At 48.0% G+C, this 21767-nt stretch overlaps 1 protein-coding gene and 1 pseudogene across 1 annotated transcript; both read right to left on the minus strand.

Annotated features, from left to right (window-relative positions):
• Positions 1-494: 494 nt before the first annotated feature.
• Positions 495-2076, minus strand: LOC124664063 (BTB/POZ and MATH domain-containing protein 2-like). Its single transcript, XM_047201665.1, has 2 exons — positions 2070-2076; positions 495-1519 (listed from the first exon to the last, which is right to left on the minus strand). The coding sequence occupies exons 1-2, from the start codon at positions 2074-2076 to the stop codon at positions 495-497; spliced, it is 1032 nt and encodes a 343-aa protein (XP_047057621.1).
• A 7480-nt stretch (positions 2077-9556) lies between these two features.
• Positions 9557-17321, minus strand: LOC124664064 (annotated as a pseudogene).
• Between the last annotated feature and the right edge of the window lie 4446 nt (positions 17322-21767).

Raw genomic sequence — 21767 nt, forward strand, 5'->3', positions numbered from 1 at the left:
CTGGACACCACTGATTTCAGTATCAGATGAGTAATAGAAGTAAATATACCAGTATGCGAAAGGCATATTCCAGAACTTTGTCATGACAACATAAGTGCACAGAATTTCTAACTCCCGACATACTTGCACCGATCATAAAATATTCATGGAGATAAGACTACAGATAGTTAGATAGTTATGGACCAGCATAGCAAAAGTGAACATCCTAAAAGCTTCAGGACACAACATGTCCAAACCGGCCAGCACAGAAACAAAAACAGAATGGGATGCTGATTTAACACGACGACGTCCTTAACTTTGCATCTGAGTGATCTGACAGCACACTTATCGGTACTCATAGCAACTAAACCCAACACTTAGCAAGATTCTGCAATATCGAGCTCCCAGGCTCCCCAAACAGAAATTGTATGCTTGACCTGATGTCATAAACTACTCACCATATATATACCAAAACAATACTGAAGCTATGCTCCCACGGCTGAGGTATAGACGTGCTATGGCCTAACCCTCGTTTTGAGCTCAGCAGTAATTGATGGGAATTTCAGAACTAACAATGCATAACCATCGGTGAACATGGCCTCCTTGAAATTTTCCTCCACCGCAAAGAAGTCAATGCACTTGTTCTTCAACTCTTGACAGTTTTGGGTTTCTGCGCAAGCTAAGATAGTTGCAACTGTATTTACCGACACTTTTTCCCATAGCTTCTGGGCACAAATAACTTTTAGTCGGTCAAGTGCATACCGATCAGCCGCAACGAGTAGATTGTGAAACATCTCAATGGAAGAGTCCCCGGGCTCGTCTTCTGCAGGCAAATCATCCGTGTATATGAACTGAAGCATAGCTTTGAATGTTGAAGGTGCGATGTCATGCAACTTGATGGATGACATTGTAGCCTCGGCTATGGGACCAAACAGCTCTGCTCTGAAGACCGGTGAGCGGGCAGCAAGCACAGCTCGGTGAGCAGGGAATTTCTCGTCGTGAACAATGAATGACACGTCTGTCCCTTCAGTTTGATCTAGCAGGCGGCCAAGATGGGTCCCGATGTCTGAAGGCGGGAGAGGGATAGCACTGTCATCCATGACCATGATAGTGCATGCCAATGTGACGTGTCCCTCTGTTAAGAAATTTTTCTCCACATCAGTAAGCTCCATGAACTCATCCCATCCCCATGAGTCGTCATCCTCACTGATTTCGAAGGTTTCGCATATCCATCGTATGTCAGATGTAGATGGTTTGCCATCCCTGCCCATCATGAAGACCTCGAACTTGGCCATGACGCTTCTGCATTTGCTGATGTGCACCAGGAAGATAGAAACATACTCGCCCTTGTCCGCTTCCCTGTCCCCACGCAGGAAGAATTCAATCCTCCAGAGGTGTCCCCCGGCCGAGATGACGTCGGAGAGTACAGCCTTGCCGATGGGAAGCTGCTTGATTTGCTCGTAGTTAATTCTGAACTGGACACAAGAGCCTACAGTGGTGGTCCGCGCATCCGGCTCTGCGAACTTAGCTCGCTTGCTCACTGGAAATTTTTAAAGAAAATGTAAGAACAAAATCAGCGCAAAGAAATTTGAGCTAAGCGAAAGAATCAATCCGGCGAATCGAACAATAGCACAAGAGGGCACTCACTGGCTTCAGCTGCCAGGGGTGGTGGTGGCGATTAGTGCTGAGGATCCGCCCGCAGCTCCTCCGACCTCACCGCACGCCGTATCGGAACCTCCGTCGTACGCCCTGCGTCCGCCTGAGCTGCCCTCGCGCTGCTCGTCGCCTGCAATCGTTGCCGCCGCCACTCGCAGGGAAACCCTTGAGCTCAGAACTGTTCTTTGCGGGCTTCCGCCACGGGTGGTGCTTGTATGGACTATGGGCCGCACATCGGAATACAGACCTACATCGACTGATCCTCCCGCTTCTTGGCCACATAGACACAGGTACTGTCCACTATCCCCTAAAAAAAGGTACTCTCCACTAAAAAAAGTTACTCACAAGAAAAAAAAACAAGGACATCAAGATAGTTTTTAAAAAAATTGACTGGAAAAGTATTAAAAATACTTACTCCCTCAGTCAATAATTACACTGCATTCTGGGTTTGGCCAAAGTCAAATATTATAAAGTTTGACCAATCATTACAGATAAAAATGTCAAAATCTTTAACATTTATAATTACAATATATATAATACAAAAATATAATAATTCGAATAATATTTAATATGTACTCTAGACATTGATATTTTCTCTTATACGTTCAATCAAAGTTTAGAAAGTTTGACTTCGACTAAACCCAGAATTCAGGGTAATTCCGGACAGAAGAAGTAGAGTAGATAAAAAGTGTATGTATGCATACCATATTACCATGTAACTGTTAAGGCAATATGCTTGTTGTATTATCAGGGGGCCAAAGGCCACAATATATAGTACATGTACAGGTGCACATATGCAGAAAGCCTCCTAACATATGGGGAAACTACAATAGACAGATATATACATCTAACACCCCCACTCAAACTCATGGTGGATCCACAACACTGAGTTTGGAGAGTAAGAAATCATGCTGCGCTCGAGTCTGTGCCTTCGTAAAGAAATCCGCCAACTGCAAATCTGAAGGCACATAGCGAACCATGGCCGCAAAACGCTGATAAATAGAGAGCACCTCACTGCGAGAGTGCATGAAAAACACCCAGGTGTACCGTGAAAAATCATCAATGAATAAGATATAGTATCGATGGCCCCCTTTCGAAGCGAAGGGAGCCGGACCCTAAACATCTGAATGAACTAAATCGAACGGTCGCCGAGAGACGGACACACTAATAGGATAGGGAAGCCGAATCGTTTGCCTAACCTACAGCCACGACAGGTGTAGCGACCCATCTCCGGAGACGGACCCCGAAGTCCACGATGAACCAAAGACGACAGGCGAGAGTCACAAAGGTGACCAAGACGATGATGCCACTCGCCGAAAAGAGCCGGTGACGGAGGCAACAACCGGAGGAGATGGAGTGGCGACGGAAGGAACACGAAGCCGATCTAACTCCCAAAGCCCCGGAGACTTACGGCTACGAGGGCCGGCTCCAACCGAGCTCGTGTGCGACGATCTCGAACCGCACAAGACTCGGCGTCAAGAATTATGCGACAACCAGAATCGGTGAGTCGGCTAGCGAGAGAAAATGTTCATCTGAAGACGAGGAACATGAGAAACATCGGGGACGAGAGAAAGAGGGAGTAGAAAGGGTGCCTCTACTAGAAACGAGGAATAGAGGTACCATCAGCCGTGACAACACGGACGGGAGAAATAAGAGACCGAAGAGCGGACGGAATAGAAGACTCGGAGGTCATATGAAAGGAAGCTCCGAATCCGGATACCACGGGGACGTACCCGATCGTGTAGAAAGTGGTGGTCGCGCGGTGCCGGAAGAGCCGATCCACGGAACCGGCGAGCGCCGGCGAGGAAGAGTCCGTAGTAGCGAGCGGACCACGAAGACCCCCGAGAATGTCCCGATCGGAGAGTGCAACTGCAGAAGATCCTGAAGAGCCAGCCTTCTGACGATCCTGGAACTGCTGACGTAAACTGGGATCCCGCGTCCAGCAGGTGGAGGAAGTGTGGCCATCCTTGCCACAGTAGGTGCAATGAGGACGAGGCCACGAAAGTCGATGTAGAGCGGTAGGCCGACATAGAGGAAGTCGGCGAAGCACGGGCAGAGCCGCGTGAAGAGGCCGCAAAAGTCGATGTAGAGCGGCAGGCCGACATAGACGAAGTCGGCGAAGCGCGAGCAGAGTCGCGTGAAGAGGCCGCAAAAGTCGATGTAGAGCGGCGAGCCGACGTAGACGGAGTCGGTGAAGCGCGGGCAGAGCCGCGTGAAGAGGCCGCAAACGGCGGCGAAGAATAGCTAGCAGTCATGCACGGAGGCAGCGGACAAATACCAAGTACCGAAGGTGGGCCCAAAGAAGGGGCGGGATCAGCGGAAGACATAGCTTTTTTTTTTTTGCTTTTTTTTTTTGTAGATTGAAATCAAATCACAGCCACGCGCAAGGATATCGAACTAATCCAGACGCGGGCCGATCGGCAGGTGAGAACAACCAGGAGAGATCGATCTCTGGCCGATCGGTCGGGGATGGAGTGCAAAGCCACTGCGCTGCTGTGGAGATCGATCAGCAGCCACGGCCAGCACCTAGCGCAGCGCGGGACGAAGGGAGTCGGGCGGAGAAGAGCCGGCGCGGAGCGGGACGAAGGGCGTCGGGCGGAGAAGAACCAGCGCGGGGCGGAATCCGCGCGGAATCGGGAGCAGAGGGCCGGCGCCGCGAAATCGGGCAGGCCGTGAAGGACGGGCGGCACGGATTGGAGCTGGCCGTGCAGGGACGGGCGGCGCGATTGGAGCAGGCCGTGCAGATCGGAAGCAGAGCAGCCTGGGCGGAGGGCGTCGGGCGGAGGACGCAGGAAATCGAGCGAAGCAACTTGGCAGATCGAGGACGGGGAACGGACGGCCGACGGACGGAGTCGAACAAGCAAGGTCGGCGGGGAACTAGAGGATGCTCTGATACCATGTTAAGGCAATATGCTTGTTGTATTACAGTGCGCAAAGGCCAGCAATATGTAGTGCATACGCAGTGCGCATATATGCAGAAAGCCCCCTAACATATGGGGAAACTACAATAGATAGATATATACATCTAACAGTAACCACTCACTAATTGTTCTTTCAAATTTTCCCTTGCTCGGCGCCAATATGTTCAACTGTGCATTGTGCAAAACATAGTTTTCTACCCAACCTAAAGATGCCAAAACCAAATACATGGGCCTCGATCTTTGATGCCAAAAAAAATACTCCTACTACACTTATGGGCATACCCAGTAAACCCTAGTAGGATTGTGTGAGCATCAAAGGTCAAGACGGACAAGGACATAAAACACCCACCTCTACACCTAGCCTCCCAGGCGACCTAGGTGCCCTATAACTTTTGGGCGACCTAATAAATATCATCTGTTGGAGATGCTTCTATTAACTTTTACGATGAACATCTACAAACAAAGCTGACCAGAACAGTAGCAAAATCCATTTCATCTTACAGTAGAAACTGTATAAACATCACTCGTGAACACAAATAATGCCGCCAGGCTAAAGATAAACACACAAATATAGGACATGGTACCTTTAGAACGCTGATTATTGATTATTACACATAAAACTCTACATGGTTTGGTGAGTTGCAGCTAAAACACATGTGTGTATTTTCGTCGAGAAGATCATGCATTGGTGGTCACTGGCTTGACAAATGTAAGAACAGGCAGCATTGTTCATGAGATAACCTCTGACGCTGCCTAAACGCACCCTGCAATTCAGAGATGCAAAAGACTGTACTATGATCATGCAAAAAAATGTGCCTCAAACAATATATACCTTGATGGTGTGGAGTGATCACCTCCTTCTGCCTTTGAGCGTGTAGAATGTCTCAGCATCAGGCTTCACCCTATATTTCTTTGCAGTTGTTTGTTTTTTTTAAATGGGAGCATTGCCCTGGCCTCTGCAGTTTGCATCGGAATGGTGCGTACAACCTTTTTATTTGCAATCTCTCAGAGAAAACCAGACTTAGATATATGTATAAACTCGTACTATTCTTACAACTTTTGAGCTATAGATGGTAGAAGAATTTGTCTATGGATATGTCTGGTTATAGTAGTTATTTTAAGGAAAATTTTCCATTAGCCTATCGAACTACATTACTTAACTTGGTTGTGAACTGTTAGACATGTATTTTATGTGGGAAACAATTCTTTCAATAGCCGATCAACTGTTTCTGAAGCAATCATATCAAAATGACACCTTCAAATGCATCGCAGAGTACACAACATGAGAAATTCGCTTGATTGCACAGCACATTCATGTTTCTTCGAAGTGAACACGTACGGGTCCAACGATTTCTCATTCTCAGAATCTTTTATCTTTCTTGAACAAAATGGTCGTGAAAATATTGAACCATTCCCAGGGAGTTCTCTATAGCGCTCAGACACAGGTCAATAAAGTAACTGTGATTCTTGGAGTTCAAGAAAAAAGATCATCATCACAACAATGTTCAGAACTCATCCTAGTATCCACCCCTTCATGTGAAACTCCCCCTCCCCCTGTCTCTACCCTCTGCAGTAACCTGCGGCTCTCCCCTGAGATCTGGCCCGATCCCGAGCCTCTCCGGCGGCGTTGCCGGCCGGAGATGGCGGAGGTGAGGTGCTGGAGTTAGTTCTCTAGGTTTAGGAGTAGTTTCCTGGCGTTTTTGCCGGTTAGGTTAGGAGTAGAAGCTCTGGTTCGGGGCCAGATCCAGAGCGGTCCGAGCTTTGGTGGCGTTCCTCTTGCTCCGGTGGTCGGAGCCAAGGAAGCTCCTCCTCGACCGATCTCAGCAATAAGGCCGGCGTCATCTCCTTCGAGCTTCTTGGCGCCTCTTCATCAGCTCCTGGCCGGCCTTGGTGGTGAGGGGGAGCGATTGGAGTGGTTGGCAGGGGCTGATCTGGAGGTGACTGCGGCTGTTTGCCTCTCCGGTGCTCTGGCACGGCACCGGGTGGCCGTCGCTGGAGGCCTCCTTCCAGATCCGTGGTGGATCTGGATTTGGAGCTCTTTGGTGGCACAGCCCTTCGATAAGGTGCTTAGGAGTCATCAGTTTGAAGAAGAAGGTGGCCTCTCTGCTCCCTTGGCCGGCCATGATGGCGGGGGAGGGGCGTGGAGGTAAGCTGAGCTGTGGATTTCTGCCCTGACCGGCCGTGGTGGTGAGGGGGACGGAGTTGCAGATCAGTTCTTGATCTTTCTTCTTCCTGTTGATGATGTACTCATCGCTGCTGCTCCCTCTCTCGATTCCTCACATCCCATGGTGGTGGCGTGAGCTTCGGATTGGTGTGCTGCCGGTGATGGTTTCTCTGTGGAGCTCATCTCCGACGTCTCTAAGGCGGCTTCCGTCTTCACGTCGGACTCAACGGCAGTAGGGCTGCCGCTCCGTTGCTGCTTGCTCTGGTTGTCGGTGTTCCCCTCGGCTTCGTCTCCAAGTGGCTTGTTCCCCGGAGATGCGGCCGCAGACCGTCGTCGGAGCTGGAACTGGAGGAAGAAGACGGCGGAGGACTTGATCGCGTGTCGAGTTTTATCTAGGGTCTTCTTTGCTATTTGTTCTGGACCCCTGTGTATTTCTTTGTAATCATAGGGTCAGCTTGTACTCCAGTTTTTTAATATAGCAGCTCTGATCGGGTGTGTTTCACCCGGCGACTTGTTCAAAAAAAAGTATCCACCCCTTCTCCACATCCCAAGAGCATCTCCAGTCGCTTCTCCCAAAGCGTGCGTCGGACATATTTCCGTCTCTAATCGCGCACCCCAAAACCTCCTTCCGTCCGGCGTGGTTCAATACGGTGTCCGGCGCCCCGAGCCCATCCCCGCTCCATAGGGGAGTCACTCTGGGCGTTCGGCATATATGGATTCGGGATCGGGAAATTTCGGGTTCGGGATTCGGGTATCGGGTTTTATGCCCGGAGTGATAGGGGACGCTCCGGGCACACCAGACAGAGCAAGAAGCGAAGTAGGGATTGGCGGGCTCGACGCGTCATTGACACATAAATGACGCTCAACCGTCGCCTACCTCGCAACAGAAGTTATTGGCACGCAGCGACGGTGCAGTTTTCGTAGAGGCGCAGCGACACATCTCGTCGCGCCTAGGTCTCTATGCCGGCGTTAATGAGCGCCACCGCTCCCTCCAGCCTATAAAGAGGGGCGCTCTCGCATCGTCCCTCACACACAAACCCTATCGCCTCTCTTCCCAAGCCTAGCTGCCACCATCTCAAGAGTCGACGGCCATTTCATGGCTAGTAGAGGTCGAGGTCGCAACCGTGCTGGAACAGCAAGGCCCTGCACGTTCGCCGTTGCCTGCAACGTCATCGTCTTCCGAGGGGGAGGGGGAGTTCGAGTTCATCGTCGTCTCAATGGCGACCCACTCGGCATCTAGAGGCTACCAGATAAGTTCGCCGAGTTCGTCGTCGGCAACGAGCTGGTCGCGCTGCAGCTGCGGGAGGCTGGCTACAGCTTCTGCTCGGTGGCCGGTGGATGTGCTCTTCGACGGGCGCGGCAAGATGTACCTCCACACCGGCTGGGAGAAGTTCGCGCGCTTTTCACGACCTCCAAGCCGGCTGAGTGCTCACATCTCCTACCGAGGCGACAAGGAGATGAGGTGACGGTGTTCGACAACACGTCCTGCCACCGACACTACCACGACGACAACGAAGAGGACGATGATTGAACACGCCAAGTGTTCTTTCTTTGCAGCAAAAATGGTCACGGAGGTTTTACGTATGTTCTCCCTGCATAAGACCAACATCATTACCAGCTGGATTTTCTAGTTCGGGTGAGAGTGTTCTTTCTTGAGCAGCGAACATACGAAATCTGCGAGGCTAACACCAGGGGTGGACCTAGAAGAAAACGAACCCGGTGTCACTCTCTTCGTTACTCATAATTTTTACCTAGATATAGGGATGTCACACACTGCAAATAGATAAAATTTACCAAAGAAAGCAAGTTTGACCCGGTGTCATGTGACACCTGCTACCTTAACCTAGGTCCGGCTAACACTAGTAAGATTTCCTTATTTTGCAATGTTTTAACTATGTATTAGTTTGTGTAAACCATATTCCAAACTATGTATTAGTTTGTGTAAAACCATGTCCCCAATTATGTATTAGTTTTTGTAATATTCCTCCTATCTATTGAAATGAAAACACAAAAAAACAAGTTTGGGGGCCACGGCTCAGCAGCGACAAACCTCAAATCTGGCATGAAGAAAAAGCGTTCCCCAAACGCTCGATCCGGAGCCGTTTGGGGGACGCGGCTAGAGATGCTCTAACAACTCGTGTTTCCAGGTTTTCTTTGTTTGGAAATATTACTTGTTTGATGGTTTTAGAATTTTCAGTTAATGAAAAGAATAGCACTTGTTTGTTGTTTATATTGCCAAAGTATCATTTCCAAGAAAACATCATCATATTTATGATAGGACACCCATTTGCTTACCAGTTAGCGAACTGCTCACCCTTCTTGCAACTTTAAAAAATCAAAAAACCAAGTCTGTATATTTTGCACATGATAGGTCCCAGCTGGACATCAATGATTTCACTATATGAATCGAGTAATAGAAGTACACAGACCAGTATGCAAAAGGCAGGTAAAATTCCAGAACTTTGCCATGACAACATAAACGCACACATTTTACTGACCTCTGATTTGCTTGCACTGATCATAAAGTACCCATGGAGCTAAGGCTACAGATATTTAGATATTTACGGACCAGCATAGCAAAAGTGAACATCCTAAAAGCTTCAGGACAGACATGTCTAAACCAGCACAGACGCAAAAAACGCCACGTGACAGCTGATTTAACACAATGTCCCTAACTATGCATCTGAGTTCTCTGAGAGCACACTTATCGGTACTCGACTACTCATAGCATCTGAGCACCCAGGCTCCCTGCTCAGCAAACATAGATTGTATACTTTGATCTGATGTCAGAGACTACTTGCCATATATATGCTTGAACGCCTGAAGTATAGACGTGTTATGCCCTAACCCTCCTTTTGAGCTCAGCAGTAATTGATGGGAATTTCAGAACTAACAATGCATAACCATCGGTGAACATGGCCTCCTTGAAATTTTCCTCCACTACAAAGAAGTCGATGCACCTTTCCTTCAACTTGTGGCAATTGTGGGTTTCAGCGGAAGCTAAGATAGTTGCAACAGTATCTACCGACACTTTAGCCCGTAGATTCTCGGCACAAATAAACTTTAGTCGCACTAGTAGAAAACCTCTCATCCATCTAAGACTTTAATACCGGTTTCCTTACGAACCGGTATTAAAGGTGGCATTTGTACCGGTTCGGACGCTCAGGCATTCGTACCGGTTCGTTACGAGCTTTCGTACCGGTTCGTGTTAGGAACCGGTACGAAAGGTCTTCGGCCAGAATGGCAGGTGAGGGTGGGGCCAAGGTTGGACCTTTGGTACTGGTTTGTGTTAGCAACCGGTACTAAAGGGTGCTTCATATGCTCACTGCCCCTCCCCCCCCCCGATCCATTCTCATTTTCATCTCTCTCACATTTCTAAAACTTTTGCACCTCTCACACTCCAACAAATTTTCATTCTTTCTCCACCATTTTAACAAGATTAACGACCTCCATCTATCCAAGGGTTAGCAATATCATCCTTTCTTCCGGCGTTCCTAATTTAGCTCATTTCTTTGGTAGTTTAACTCGTACTATTTTTCTAGTGCTAGCAAGGTGTTTGATGAAATGCCTAAGTTAGGGATTTTACTTTTTTATAATCAATTTGAGCTGAAATTATGGTATATTTTGTAGGTTTTAATTAGTATCATCCCCGTCCTCACCGCCGTCGATCGCTAGCGTCGTCCTCTAGCCGGCACCGTACAACCTCGGTGAGCCTCTTCTTTTTATAAAAAAACTTAGTTTTATGTGATGAACTTGAATATTAATTAAGTTGGTCACTCATATATCCATGATGTTGTGTACTTAATGATTTTTGATATACATATAAAATGCGGATGAGTCGACAATGGATGTACGGTGACCGGTGCCATCCCGAGTTCATTATCGGCATGCATTATTTTCTCAACGTGGCTGAGGCAAACAGGCGGTCGAATGGTTTCATGTATTGTCCATGTAGTTCCTGTAAGAATATGAAGGATTACTCTACCTCGAAGACCCTTCACGTCCACCAGCTGGAGAATGGTTTCATGCCCAGCTATAATTGTTGGACCAAGCACGGAGAAAGAGGGGTTATATTGGAAGACAACGAAGAAGAAGAGGATAGTGACAACTATCCCTTATTCATCGAAGACGGTGGTAGTAGAATGGGGGAAGACGAAGCCGAAGAAGAGCTCATTTTCGATGAGCCGATTTTTGATGACCCGGATGACGATTTGGGTCGGGCCATTCTTGATGCGAAGATGAACTGCGGAAATGAAAAGGAGAGGTTGAAGTTGGAGAAAATGTTAGAGGATCACAACAAACTGTTGTACCCAAATTGCGAAAATGGTCGGAAAAAGCCGGGTACCACGCTGGAATTGCTGCAGTGGAAGGCAGAGAATGGTACTTCGACAAGGGATTTGAAAAGTTGCTGAAAATAATAAAGAAGATGCTTCCAGGGGAGAACGTGTTGCCCTCTAGCACGTACGAAGCAAAGAAGGTTGTCTGCCCTCTAGGATTAGAGGTGCGGAAGATACATGCATGCATCAATGACCGCATCCTCTACCGCGGGGAGTACGAGAATTTGAATGCATGCCCGGTATGTAGTGCATTGAGGTATAAGATCGAGCGAGATGACCCTCGGCGATGTTGAGGGTGAGTCCACCCCCAGGAAGAGGGTTCCTGCGAAGGTGATGTGGTATGCTCCTATAATACCACGGTTGAAACGTTTGTTCCGGAACAAAGAGCATGCCAAGTTGTTGCGATGGCACAAAGAGGACCGTAAGAAAGATGTGATGTCGAGACACCCCGTCGACGGGTCGCAGTGGAGAAAAATCGACAGAGAGTTCAAGTCATTTTCGGATGACGCAAGGAACTTAAGATTTGGTCTAAGTACTGATGGCTTTAATCCTTTCGGGAGCGGAGCTCCAGTCATAGCACATGGCCGGTGACTCTATGTATCTATAACCTTCCTCCTTGGTTGTGCATGAAGCGGAAGTTCATTATGATGCCAGTGCTCATCCAGGGCCCGAAGCAACCCGGCAACGATATTGATGTGTACCTGAGGCCATTGGTTGAAGAACTTTTAGAGTTGTGGCGTGACGAAGGTGTACCTGTGTGGGATGAGCACGAACAAAAGGAATTTAACCTACGAGCGTTGTTATTTGTAACCATCAATGATTGGCCTGCTCTTGGTAACATTTCAGGGCAGTCAAACAAGGGATACAATGCATGCACACACTCTTTAGGTGAGACTGATAGTAATTATTTGGGAAACAAGAATGTCTACCTGGGGCATCGTCGATTTCTTCCAAAACAACATCACATAAGAAAGAGAGGAAAGCATTTCGGAGGTGAGGCAGATAACCGAACGAAGCCTACCCGCCCTAATGGGGAAGTTATATATGATATGGTCAAGGATTTAAAAGTGATCTTTGGAAAGGGTCCCGGCGGACAATCTGTTCCGCATGATGTTGACGGACACGTACCCATGTGGAAGAAGAAGTCGATATTTTGGGAGCTACCCTACTGGAAATTCTTAGAGGTTCACTCTGCAATCGACGTGATGCACGTGACGAAAAATCTTTGCGTGAACCTCGCTAAACTTCTTGGGCGTGTATGGGAAGACAAAAGATACACCGGATGCACGGCAGGACCAGCAAAGTATCCACGAAGGAAACAACCTGAATCCGAGAGAAGTATCAAGGTCCTGCCGGCTATGCTCTTACCAAAGAGGAGAAGGAGATCTTTTTTGAAGTCCCGAGTAGCATCAAGGTCCCGTCTGGCTTCTCGTCGAATATAAAGGGAATAATAAACATGTCGGAGAAAAAGTTTCAAAACCTAAAGTCTCATGACTGCCACGTGATTATGACACAATTACTTCCGGTTGCATTGAGGGGGCTTCGTCGGAAAATGTTCGAGTACCCATTGTGAAGCTATGTGCGTTCCTCAATGCAATTTCTCGGAAGGTGATCAATCCACTTACTCTACAAAATTTACAGTAAGGATGTGGTCCAATGTCTAGTCAGCTTCGAGTTGGTGTTCCCACCATCCTTCTTCAATATTATGACACATCTCCTAGTTCACCCGGTCGAAGAGATTGGCGTTCTTGGTCCCGTATTTCTACACAACATGTTCCCCTTTGAGAGATTCATGGGAGTCTTAAAGAAGTACGTTCATAACCGTGCTAGGCCGGAAGGAAGCATCTCCAAGGGCTGTGGAACGGAGGAGGTCATTGAGTTTTGTGTTGACTTTATTCCTGACCTTAAGCCGATCGGTGTTCCTGAATCGCGCTATGAGGGGAGACCGCGTGGAAAAGGCACGCTAGGAAAGAAATCAGCAACGTGTATGGACGGACATTCTTTCACTCAAGCACACTACACAGTTCTACATAATTCCATCTTGGTGGCTCCGTACAAAGAGGAACACAAGGAGATCTTACGCTCTAAATACCCGGAGCAACGTGAAGATTGGATTGATGGAGAACACATGAAGACTATCATGGTGCGAGTTAGGGAAGAGCACTACTTCCAGGAGTACTGTGTGAACGTTGACTTCGCCGAACTCTTTCAGTTATACAATCTCCGGGCCCTCGACAAATCAATCATCAGTTGCTATTGTCCGTAAGTGATTTATTTATTTAATTTGAGAAGTCGTTCATTGTCCGCAGATTATAATCTTTTGTGCGCTATATTATGCGGATCGAAGATGCTCGAATGCAAAAGGGACGATATCACAGACATTGGGTTCATTGACCCGAACACAATGCATGTTAAAACCATAGAGAATCCCCTCTATAACAAGGATACACCGCAGACTTTGCTAAGGTTTTTGAAGCGACAACGTGACAAAAAGCTAATACTTTGGCCTTACAACTTCGAGTGAGTCTTACTTGTCTTATAACACATTATATTTTGCTCACCGTATGTCAAAATTTTAACTGATGACTTATATATATGACACTACATATTGAAACGTGCGTAGGTTTCACTTTATTCTTCTCGTCATCAATTTGGAAATTGGAGAAGTTGAAGTCTTGGACTCACTAAGCAAAAAAAAGGATCTATACGTGTCTTGTTTTTTAATGCTCAGAAGGTAATTTTAATTCTTATCGGTTTGTTTCGTTAATTTCCTGCTTTGAACTAATTGATGACTCTTTTATGCATTTCTTTTGTCGAGCAGCGTATGGCAAACTTTCATCAAGGAAGATACGTCCCGTGAATGGACACCGAAGCTGCGATGGCGTGCGAAAGTAAGTAGTACTACCTAGGTCCACACACCTTTTAATTATCATACTTGACTATTGTTTGATTGAATTATATTCTTGTAAAGAAATGCCCGCAACAACCTCCGGGGACCGATCTCTGTGGATTCTTCGTTTGCGAGTACATCCGCAGAATTGTCAACGAGAGAACGAATAACGAAAGAAATAAAGAGGTACAAAAACAATCTTCACAAATTTGTTTTGTTATCATAAGTTGTGCTTGAGTTTCAGTAATAGTTGTTTCATGTATTCATTTGTATCTTATTCTTTTATAGTTGGCAAGAAAGCGGAACAAGCTCTCAATCGATGACCGCTTCATAGCAATAGGCGAGGAATTGGCGGGATTTTTCCTTCGGGACGTCATACCACCACTCGCAGAGTTCCACTATGAATGAAGATGTACATGTTACATATATAGTTGACTCGAAGAGTACCACTATGCTACATGTAATAGACATATATAGAGTACGCCTCGGAGAGTACCACTATGCATGAAGATCGATCTTCATGCATAGTGCTACTTAATTTGCGATCTTATGCAATAACATGTGTGTTATATTATATGCACCAACTTGCTATGCATCATCTTGATCTTCATGTACTACCTAAACCCAAACGCGTTTCGGTTGCATCGACGCGATATGAAACAAACCGATATCCCTAAACCCCTCCAAAAACCCTAAAAAACCAATTCTCTGCCGCGGCAGAGATTTGGGCAAATTCCCTGCCGCGGGGGGAACCTTTGGTACCGGTTCGTATTACCAACCGGTACCAAAGATCCTTAGCCCTGAGCTCTCCTGGTGGCCCACGTGGAGGCCCCTTTTACGTAAGCAACCGGTACGAAAGGGGGGGGGGGGGCTTTAGTGCCGGATAATTAATACCGGTTGCTCAACCGGTACTAAAGCCCCTCTGGAACCGGTACTGATGAGAGATTTTCTACTAGTGTCGGTCAAGTGCATACCGATCAGCGGCAGCGAGTAGATTCTGAAACATCTCAACAGAAGAGTCCTCAGGGTCAGCTTCTGCAGGCAATTTATCTGTGTATATGAACCGGAGCATAGCTTTGAATGTTGCAGGTGTGATGTCGTGCAACGTGATGGATGACATTGTAGACTCGGCCATGGAACCGAACAGCTCTGCTCTGAAGACCGGCGAGCGGGCAGCAAGTACTGCTCGGTGAGCAGGGAATTTCTCGCCGTCAACGGTGAATGACACATCTGTGCCATCGGTGTTATCTAGAAGGCGGCCAAGATGGGTCCCAATGTTTGAAGGCGGGACCTGAATAGCTCTCTCATCCATGACCATGATAGTGCATGCGAATGTGATGTGTCCCTCTGTTAAGAAACGTTTCTCCACATCACTAAGCTTCATGAACTGTTCCCATCCCCAGGAGACGTCTTCGTCCTCACTGATTTCGAAGGTTTCACATATGCTTCGTATGTCCGATGGTTTGCTGTCCCTGCCCATCATGGAGACCACGAACTGGGCCCTGACGCTGCTGGATTCGCTGATGTGCACGAGGAAGATAGAAACATACTCGCCCTTGTCGGCTTCCCTGTCCCCACACAGGTAGAATTCAATCCTCCAGAGGTGTCCCCCGGCGGAGATGACGTCGGAGAGTACAGCCTTGCCGATGGGAAGCTGCTTGATTTGCTCGTAGTCAATTCTGAACTGGACACAAGAGCCTACAGTGGTGGTCCGCGCCTCCGGCTCTGCGATCTTAGCTCGCTTGCTCACTGGAAATTTTTAAAGAAAACGTAAGAACAAAATCAGCGCAAAGAAATTTGAGCTAAGCGAATGAATCAATCCGGCGAATCGAACAAGAGCACAAGAGGGCACTCACTGGCTTCAGCTGCCAGGGGTGGTGGTGGCGATTAGTGCCGAGGATCCGCCCGCAGCTCCTCCGACCTCCCCGCACCTGTCTCGGAACCTCCGCCGTGCGCCGTGCGCCGTGCGTCCGCTTTCTCTGCCCCCGCGCTGCTCGTCGGCTGCAATCGTTGCCGCCGACTCTGGTAGGGAAACCCTTGAGCTCAGAACTGTTCTTTGCGGGCTTCCGTCACGGGTGGTGCTTGTAGCCTTGTATGGACTATGGGCCGCACATACGAATTCTGGAGGAGAATACGGTCGTTTGGAGCGAGGGCATCTCCAACTAGCCATGAATTTCGGACGCTTAAATTATCCGCGTGCGTCCGTTTTTGTCGCCTGGTGATAGGGAAATGGCCGTACGTCCGTTTACGTCGGGTGGCTTCAACGGGCCGACGCATTTCCGGTGCGGGTTAGTTTAATTTCAGAAATTCAGAAAATAGGTTGTAGCCTCAAATTAACTCAAATTTGCACGAAATTATACGTCAAATTGAGGTATGAAATGAGTTCATTAAACTTTGCACATGGTACGGCGTAAAGTGGAGTCCAAAAGGGGCACAACAACGCTTGAACAACATAAAAAATTTCAAAAGGAGGTCATGGTGTTGGGCGCATGGCGCCGGTGATCAGGCGTCTCACGCGGATTTCGGCGCGCCTCTTCATGAACCAGGCACTGGTGTCGTCGTCGACGCTGCTCAAGTCAGCTAGCATGATCCTTGTGTTCTCTGCACGGGTCTTGGCCCCGGCGTCCATCCTCCTGGCCTCGACGTCACGCAATTTGGCATCGGCGTCTGCTTTTTTTTTGCCTCGATGTCCATCCTTTGATAGAGCTCCCCGAGTCGTCCATCGTCGGGGCAGTCGGTGTCATTTTGTCAAACATGATGCGGGGCTCTGGCATGCTCTCCTCCGGCAGCTGACGCGTCTTGTGTGTCGCCCCCGGGCAGGAGTCACCGCTTCTAGGCGTCCGGTTGAGGTCGGGAACCGGCACCCCGTGGAACTGCACCGGCGCCACACCGGAGGCGAACCGCGACGCTGGGTGGGCCTGCAAGGGAGCGGGAGTTCCGGGACGCAGCTAGGAACTTACCGAGCTCACCGACGAGGCCAGAGGAGCGACGTCAGCGATCCCCTCTCGCTTGACGAGCATGTAGGCCTCCGCTAAGCTCGGATGGAGGCCTACTTGCGCGGCGCCAGCTTTCAGCTGCTTCTGCCACACCTGGTGGCTGTTCTCCCGGGCGGCGGCCGCTGCATTCCTCTCCTTCAGGTTCCTGCGTCGGCCGCGACGCTTCGTGGCCTCGACGCCTTTCTCCTCCTAGGACAGCTCCTTCTTCGTCGCCTTCGGCTTAGCGTCCCGGCCGCCGGTGGCGGCCCGCTTTGCTTCCACCGGAGCTGCAGCCTCCATTGTGGTTATGGTCGTGGCTATGGGGTAGTGTGGGGCGGCGGCGGGTGCGAGGGTTACCTCAGAATCCATGGTGGTGGTTGCAGCGGCGAGGACATCCATCGCTTCAGGACTGCGTGCCGGTCTACTTTGATTTTCGCGCGGGGAATGGCCACTGGCGGGAATGTTATCGGACTCCCTCCAATTGACATGCGGGTCCTACGTAAGTTTTGGCGGATACTCGGCGCGACCGTGGAGCGTCCGCGGAGACGCAAACCTGGCGCATATTTGGGCCAGGTTTGCGTCGCCGCGGACGGCCCTGGCACTTTGCATCGCCCCGCTGGAGGAGTGGCCAGACGCAATTTCTGTCACAACGGACGCGAACGGTCGCTCAGGGTCCGTTTGCGTCACCCCGTTGGAGATGCCCCGACTTGTCGTCCACACCTCTCCAAGAGAAAGTAGCACTCGCAAGAGTGCGAACTTCGGGATACATCGTTGTCTCCGCGTCATTTCGGTTATTCCTATACCCGAGTTATTTACTTATGCACTTTACATTGTGACAACCTTCGTGCTTGAAGTTATATATCTTGTTATCACATAGTTACTTGTATTGCTTAGCATAAGTTCTTGGTGCACATAGAACCCTAGTTATATAGGTTTTGTGCTTGACAAATTAAACACTAATTTTATTCCACATTTGTTAAGCCATGTTCGTAAAAGTTTTAAACCGCCTATTCACCCCTCTCTAGGTGGCATTCGTGTCCTTTCAGTGTGGCGCCGCTCGGAAGGGCGCCACACATCCTGTTATGTGTGGTGGCCCGAGCCGCCCCAGCCCGACCACACCTCATTTCCAGCTCAACTCTTCCTCCTCCTCCGACCAGGCACCCCACCTCTCTCCCCCACCCAAATATATCTCAAATCTTGGTGGATTTCGTTGGATCTGTCTGTGGAGTTCGTTCCTTAAGGTAATCTCCTCCGTTCCCCTTCTTTTCATCCAATGAATTGATGGATTTGGTTGGATTTAGATGTGAAACCCTAACTTGATTTGGCAGGTGAAGTCATTTTTTTGGAATCTTAGGGTTTGTTGAAGTAGGACAAGTGTTAGGGGTAGGTTGTATGGGCAGAAACCCTAGCTTGATTTGTTTTGACTATGGCTAACTATTGAACACATGTATGTATGTGTTGTTCACATTATGCTAGGGGTGGAAAGAATTTTTCATGTTCATCATGTGGACAAGGATGCTTTTTTGAAGGGAAACATAGAGCCGGACCCGGAAGAGGTTGACTTGGTGTTTGACCATAGCCCTAACTATGCCGAGGTGGTAGCACAAGTGAGGATTGAATTGAATTGGAATGAGCCAAATGATGGTGTTGAGCTAGAGGGAAGACATAATGTGGGGTTTGGAATGCACATCCGTTGGAAGACAATGTGTATCAACTCCGAGCAACGTTAGTCCGTTTACAAGGAGACGGTGGCTGAATCACAAGACAAGGCTCTGGAGTTGTTTGAAACCAAGACGTTTGATGGTAATTTGCAGCTTGACCTTAACAGGCGCTCCTTCCCCATTGATGATAGGAGTCCACCACCCATGAGCCAAGAAGAAGCCACCGATCCTCCCATTATTCAAGATGCACCATTGAGGAGTATGACGAGCATGACGATGGTGACAATGGTTTCTGTTGGGTTCGTTGCATGGAAAACAAAAAAAAAATCTACCGCAAAGACGAATAAATCCAAGATCCAATCTATGGAAAAGTCAAGATCTAATCTATGAGATTGGAGCAACGAGATAGAAGAGAGACTAACCCTCGAAGATCCAAAGCCTTAACGAGATCAGATCTCGTGGTTGATGAAGACGATCCTTCCGGTGCTGCAATCCGGCAGCACTTCCGTACTCGGTCACGCGTACGGTGTCAATGAAGTCCTTCCTCTCCCCGTTCCAGCGGGAAGTGGAGGAGTAGATCCCCTCGGAATCCCAGCAGCACGACGGCGTGGTGGTGGTGGAGGAGAATTCCTGCAGGGCTTCGCCTAAGCCGGAGCAGGAGAAACTGGGAGGGAGGAGAGGTGGAAGATTAGGGTTGCGTGCGGAGCAACTATGGCCGGCCAAACCATCCCTCTAAATATAGTCGGGGGGTAGGGTTAGGGTTTCCCAAAACCCATCTAGGTTCGGCGCCTGGTGGGCGCAGACCATGCCTGGGCGCAGCCTGGGGTGGGCCCGCGCCCAGGGGTGGTCTGACCCACTCCTGGCCTTTCTTCATCTCCCCTTTTGACTCCGTCTGCGTGACAGAAAAATAGGAACTTCTGTTTTTTGTTTTGTCCAATTCCGAGAATATTTCCAGAACAACTTTTCCAAATACAAAATAGCGGAATTCTTCCAGAACAATTCCGAAACACAACTTGCCTCCAGAACATTCCGACCTCCTCGTGATTTCCTGGATCCCATCCAAGACTCCGAACAATATTCGGTCTCCATCTCATATTCCGTATCTACTAAACAACATCGAACCTTAAGCGTGTCACCCTACGGTTCGTGAACTATGCAGACATGAACGAGACCCCTCTCCGATCAATACCCAATAGCGGGACCTGGAGATCCATAATGGCTCCCACATATTCAACGATGACTTCGTGATCGAATGAACCATTAACATACGATACCGATTCCCTTTGTTGCGCGATACTTTACTTATCTGAGGTTCGATCATCGGTGTCTCTATACCTAGTTCAACCTCGTTACCGATAAGTACTCTTTACTCATACCGTGGTATGTCATCCCTTATGACCTTGTCACATGCTTGCAAGAAAATTGAATGACATTCCACCGAGAGGGCCCAGAGCATATCTATCCGTCATCAGGATGGACAAATCCCACTCTTGATCCATATGCATCAACTCATACTTTCCGAATACTTAATCCCATCTTTATAACCACTCATTTACGAAGTGGCGTTCGATGTAATCAAAGTACCCATCCGGTGTAAGTGATTTACATGATCTCATGGTCGAAGGAATAGGTTACTATTTATCGAAAGCTTATAGAAAGACGAACTTAATGACTTGATCTTATGCTACGCTTATTATGGGTGTGTGTCCATTATATCATTCTCCCAATGCCATAACCTTGTTATTATGGGATATATATCCTTGTTATTAACACACAAGTATTAATGTTTCCGGTTAATACAATTATAGCATGGGATGCAAACATTTATCGTAAACACAAAGATATAATAATAATCACTTTATTATTGCCTCTTGGGTATATCTCCAACAGTTTCGAGATGAATTACAACAATGTTGGTGATTTTGACGCATATTTGACGCAAGAGGACATGGACCACTCCATTTCTTATTCCCGATGTTATGCCTCAGACTCGAATGATGATGGTCTCGATGAAGAACTTGATGAGGATGGGTTGACGGATAAGGAAGCCAAAAGAGCCGACATCTTCAAGAAGGTAACTGGACGGGATATTCGGATACCATTTTCCGTGATGTTAGTCTTGCGGATGGAGCCATGGTTGATGCTGGCAAGAATTTACTTCTTGGAGCTAGGCCAATATCCAAGAGGGATGTGGATGCCAGGACGAATGTGATATTTAAAGGGCTCACGTTCGATACCTTTTTGGAATTGAAGGTATGGATGAAGGAGTTCTCGATTAACCATCATCGCCCTTACACCGTTGTCCACTTGTAATTTGTGCCCACGGGAGCTCTATCGGACTTCTTTGGTGGCTCCGCAGGAGCTATGCCAATAAGCCGCTCCATCTGCTGGCGCCACCCATCGGAAGTTGTGTTCAAACACAGTGGCTCGCACTGAATAGTAAGACCAAGGATCATGGAAACATCTTGAAGAATAGGGGTCATCTCGCCGGCCCTCAAGTGGAAGGTGTGCGTCTCGGGCCTCCCCACCGGTGGACAAGCGCGGAGATTGCCACGACATTCATGTTCGGCGGCCCCCGGCTTACAAGCAAGATGAACGTGAGGAGACCGGTAGGCTCGATGTGCTCTGTGTACCGCTCGTCATATAGCATGTCACACATTCTACCGTGGTAACGGAGCTTCAAGGGCTCAAGAACCTACAAACACATACATACACATAATATTATGCCATATCCAAGGGAATAAAACAAGTGATGCTAACAAAAAAAATAGTACATGCCCTAGGTCCGTCTTATAATAGGCCCGGTGATGCCTGTCATAGTAATCATCGAGGAGCTACGCCATCCTACACTTTTTCACAAATGCACACAATAAGAACTACCATACTATCACCATACATGTTCTAAATTTTGGTTTTCCTAACAAATATGAGGCACACATACATACATGACAATATGGATTTCAACACATACATGAGAATATATCTAGGGTTCCAACAAATCTAGGGTTCCAACACATACATACATACATACATACATACATACATACATACATACATACATACATACATACATACATACATACATACATACATACACATACACACACATACATACATACATACATACATACATACATACATACATACATACATACATACATACATACATACATACATACACACT

The sequence above is a fragment of the Lolium rigidum genome, chromosome 6, assembly GCF_022539505.1.
Source record: "Lolium rigidum isolate FL_2022 chromosome 6, APGP_CSIRO_Lrig_0.1, whole genome shotgun sequence".
NCBI lineage: Eukaryota > Viridiplantae > Streptophyta > Magnoliopsida > Poales > Poaceae > Lolium > Lolium rigidum.